The 3,007-nt window shown below is 51.2% G+C and overlaps 1 protein-coding gene across 2 annotated transcripts in view; it reads right to left on the bottom strand.

The window, feature by feature from the left end:
• SPATA24 (spermatogenesis associated 24) overlaps positions 1 to 951 on the bottom strand; it is an 8,442-nt gene extending 7,491 nt beyond the window's left edge. The window contains exon 1 of one of the 2 annotated variants that reach the window (XM_017895019.1): positions 801 to 951. In XM_017895019.1, coding sequence (XP_017750508.1) covers positions 801 to 917 — 117 coding nt within the window. In that variant the 5' untranslated portion in view covers positions 918 to 951. Of the gene's footprint in view, positions 1 to 410; positions 720 to 800 lie in introns of those variants that run through there. The other variant, XM_017895020.1, reaches the window with a different exon arrangement.
• Between the last annotated feature and the right edge of the window lie 2,056 nt (positions 952 to 3,007).

Below are 3,007 nucleotides of genomic sequence, written 5' to 3'. Positions count from 1 at the left end.
CTGGGATTACAGGCTTGAGCCACCGCGCCCGGCGTTTTTTGTATTTTTTAGTAGAGACGGGGTTTCACCATGTTAGCCAGGATGGTCTCGATCTCCTAACCTCGTGATCCGCCCGTCTCGGCCTCCCAAAGTGCTGGGATTACAGGCTTGAGCCACCGCGCCCGGCCGTGAAGCCAATTTTATTTCTGAGATGGAGATACATCTCAACCTTCTTATCAAGACAGAAAAACAAAACCAGAAAAACCATGAACTCCAGCTGGCCAGGATTCTATCATGCCTACCCAGGTAATCTGTGGCTGCAATGCTTTGCACCCATTAGCTGGGGTTTGATTGAGAAGGCAAAAGCTAAGGCATGTAAATTTCTTGGAGGCCCCTAAGTTATCGTTGGCAAGGGCCAAATCTGCGCTTACTGCATTCATCATGGCACTGCCTTTGACTCTGCGGAAGGGTGTCCATAATAGAAGGGATGACAGTTTCTCTGCCTGCACACGAGGCCCATGGGAACTCAGTGACGTCATCTTCACTGAAAATGGGGAAACTGAGGCTCAGGGACTCTACCAGCTCTTGCAGCAACCAGGCAAACGGAAGGGAGACTATGGCTTGATATTAGTTAAAATTCCCTGGTTCAGGAAAGTCCGCCTCTTTTTGGCTCTACCCCTACCGACCGAGCCCAGCCTCCTCCTGATTACGCCATGGGCCATGCGTTCTAGCCACGGCCCCGCATCGGAACAGGTTCTGGTCCCGCCCCCATCAGTGAGGCATCCGGCCCCGCCTCTCCCCAAGCTCCTCTGGCTGCATACCACGTTCCTCAGCTGGTGGATCAGTTCCTCCTGAGACTCAATCACGTCCCGCAGTTGATCGAAGGCGAGACACACAGATCCTGACCCCGCCTTCGACCACCCGAGGGGCGTCGCCATCTTTCGCCCCCGCCAGCTAGTTGGAAATGGCTGCCTCGGGGGGGGGGGGGGTGCTCCCCGCCGTCGCCCACCAATGAGAATGCGACGCCACAGAGCACCCTGGCAACGGGGGGCGGGAACTTCCTCTGTTAGAGGGGCGAGGAGCCGCCTCTTAAAGGAGCCGCCTGGGGGCGGGGAAACTGCTAACAACCCTAAGGCATTTAATTTTATAGGAAATTGCGTTTTTATTACATCTTCTGTTTCTCACGCAGTCCTGAGAAGCCGGCAGGGCCCAGCTTGTACTTTCCTTGACTGCGAGGAAGCAACACTCAGAACACCAGCCCTCGGCCTTCACCCAGGGCCTGTTAAGCTGCATGACCACGAAGCAAGAGCCGGCATAGGCAACTCCTGCATCTTTAGCTTCTCATGCCTCTTTCTCCAAATCTTTATCCTAATCTCCAAATTTCCTCCATTGTATGATATTCCAGCCTTCTGGAACACACTTAGTACTTGGGGGGCCTAAGCACGGAAGATAGAAGAAGATAAAAAACGAGAATGGCTTCACCTGAGATCAAAGTCTTCACACTCTGATAGCAGGCTCTGGGCAGCTGCACTAGAGCCATGTGCCACCACACCAGGAGGAGAGCCCTGAAGAGATTAGGAGGACTGAAGAGGGCTTGAAGGAGGAGAGTTTAGTAAAATGAAGTCAGGGAAGGATACGGTGATTACACACACTCACCAAGTCTCTTTTGAAGGTTTTTTTTTTCTTGGAAACCCAAATAAGATTAGGTTTGGAGAACATCAAAGCGAATATATATTGTGTTCACTATTTCGTGGCACCATTATGTTTATATTATTTCATGTGACCCTCATAGAACTTCTATTAGCCCCTTTTTACCCGGGCTCTATGAGAATGAGAATGAATAACTTGCCCAAAGTCACTCTAGTAAGTTGTGGAACTGAGTTCTGCTATGGGCAGTTTGGTTCCAGCGTCCATGTTTTTGTTTGTTTTTTGAGATGAAGTCTCGCTCTGTCGCCCAGGCTGGAGTGCAGGGACATGATATCGGCTCACTGCAACCTCCGCCTTCCAGGTTCAAGCGATTCTCCCGCCTCAGCCTCCCAAGTAGCTGGGATTACAGGCACCTGCCACCACGCCCGGCTAATTTTCATATTTTTAGTAGAGGCAGAGTTTCGCCATGTTGGCCAGGCTAGTCTCGAACTCCTGACCTCAGGTGATCCGCCTGCCTTGGACTCCCAAAGTGTTGGGATTACAGGCATGAGCCACCACGGTGGGCTTGGAGTTCATGTTCTTAACCAGGATGCTGTGCTGCATTTTTGTTGCATGTCATGGATGGAAGTCATGGAATGTGATACCCCCAAGTAGGAAATGACTACACTAACAAGGAGTTTGGGAAAAAAAGTTACCAGTGACTATGAAAGGAGGCAGAAAGCTCAGGGTAAGTCATTCAAGCTGCTCCCCAAAACTCCCTAGCGGCCTGACAAGCTTGGCCGTCCCTGTGGTTCTCTCAGCAGCAGCCCTTGTTTTGTTTCTTGCATTTATTTTCATGGACTTGGAGACAAGGCCATCTCTGTTGACCTCTCTCTCTCTTTCTTTTCTTTTTCTTTTTTTTTTTTTTGAGACGGAGTCTTGCTCTGACGCCCAGGCTGGAGTGCAGTGGTGCGATCTGGGCTCACTGCAAGCTCCGCGCCCCCGGGTTCATGCTGTTCTCCTGCCTCAGCCTCCCAAGTAGCTGGGACTACGGGCGCCCGCCACCACACCCCACTAATTTTTTGTATTTTTAGTAGAGACGGGGTTTCACCATGTTCTTTCTTTCTTTTTTTTTTTTTGAGATGGAATCTTGCTCTGTCCCCCAGGCTGGAGTGCAGTGGCGCAATCTTGGTTCACTGCAACCTCTGCCTCCCATGTTCAAGCGATTCTCCTGCCTCAGCCTCCCCAGTAGCTGGGATTACAGGCACCTGCCATCATACCCAGGTAATTTTTGTATTTTTAGTAGAGACAGGGTTTCACCATGTTGGCCAGGCTGGTCTCAAACTCCTGACCTCAGGTGATCCACCCACCTCGGCCTCCCAAAATGCTGGGATTACAGGCG

This window comes from Rhinopithecus bieti, unplaced genomic scaffold (assembly GCF_001698545.2).
Source record: "Rhinopithecus bieti isolate Rb0 unplaced genomic scaffold, ASM169854v2 scaffold_26430, whole genome shotgun sequence".
Taxonomy (NCBI): domain Eukaryota; kingdom Metazoa; phylum Chordata; class Mammalia; order Primates; family Cercopithecidae; genus Rhinopithecus; species Rhinopithecus bieti.
The sequence above is the reverse complement of the archived record's forward strand: the minus strand, read 5'-3'. Positions and strand labels throughout refer to the sequence as shown.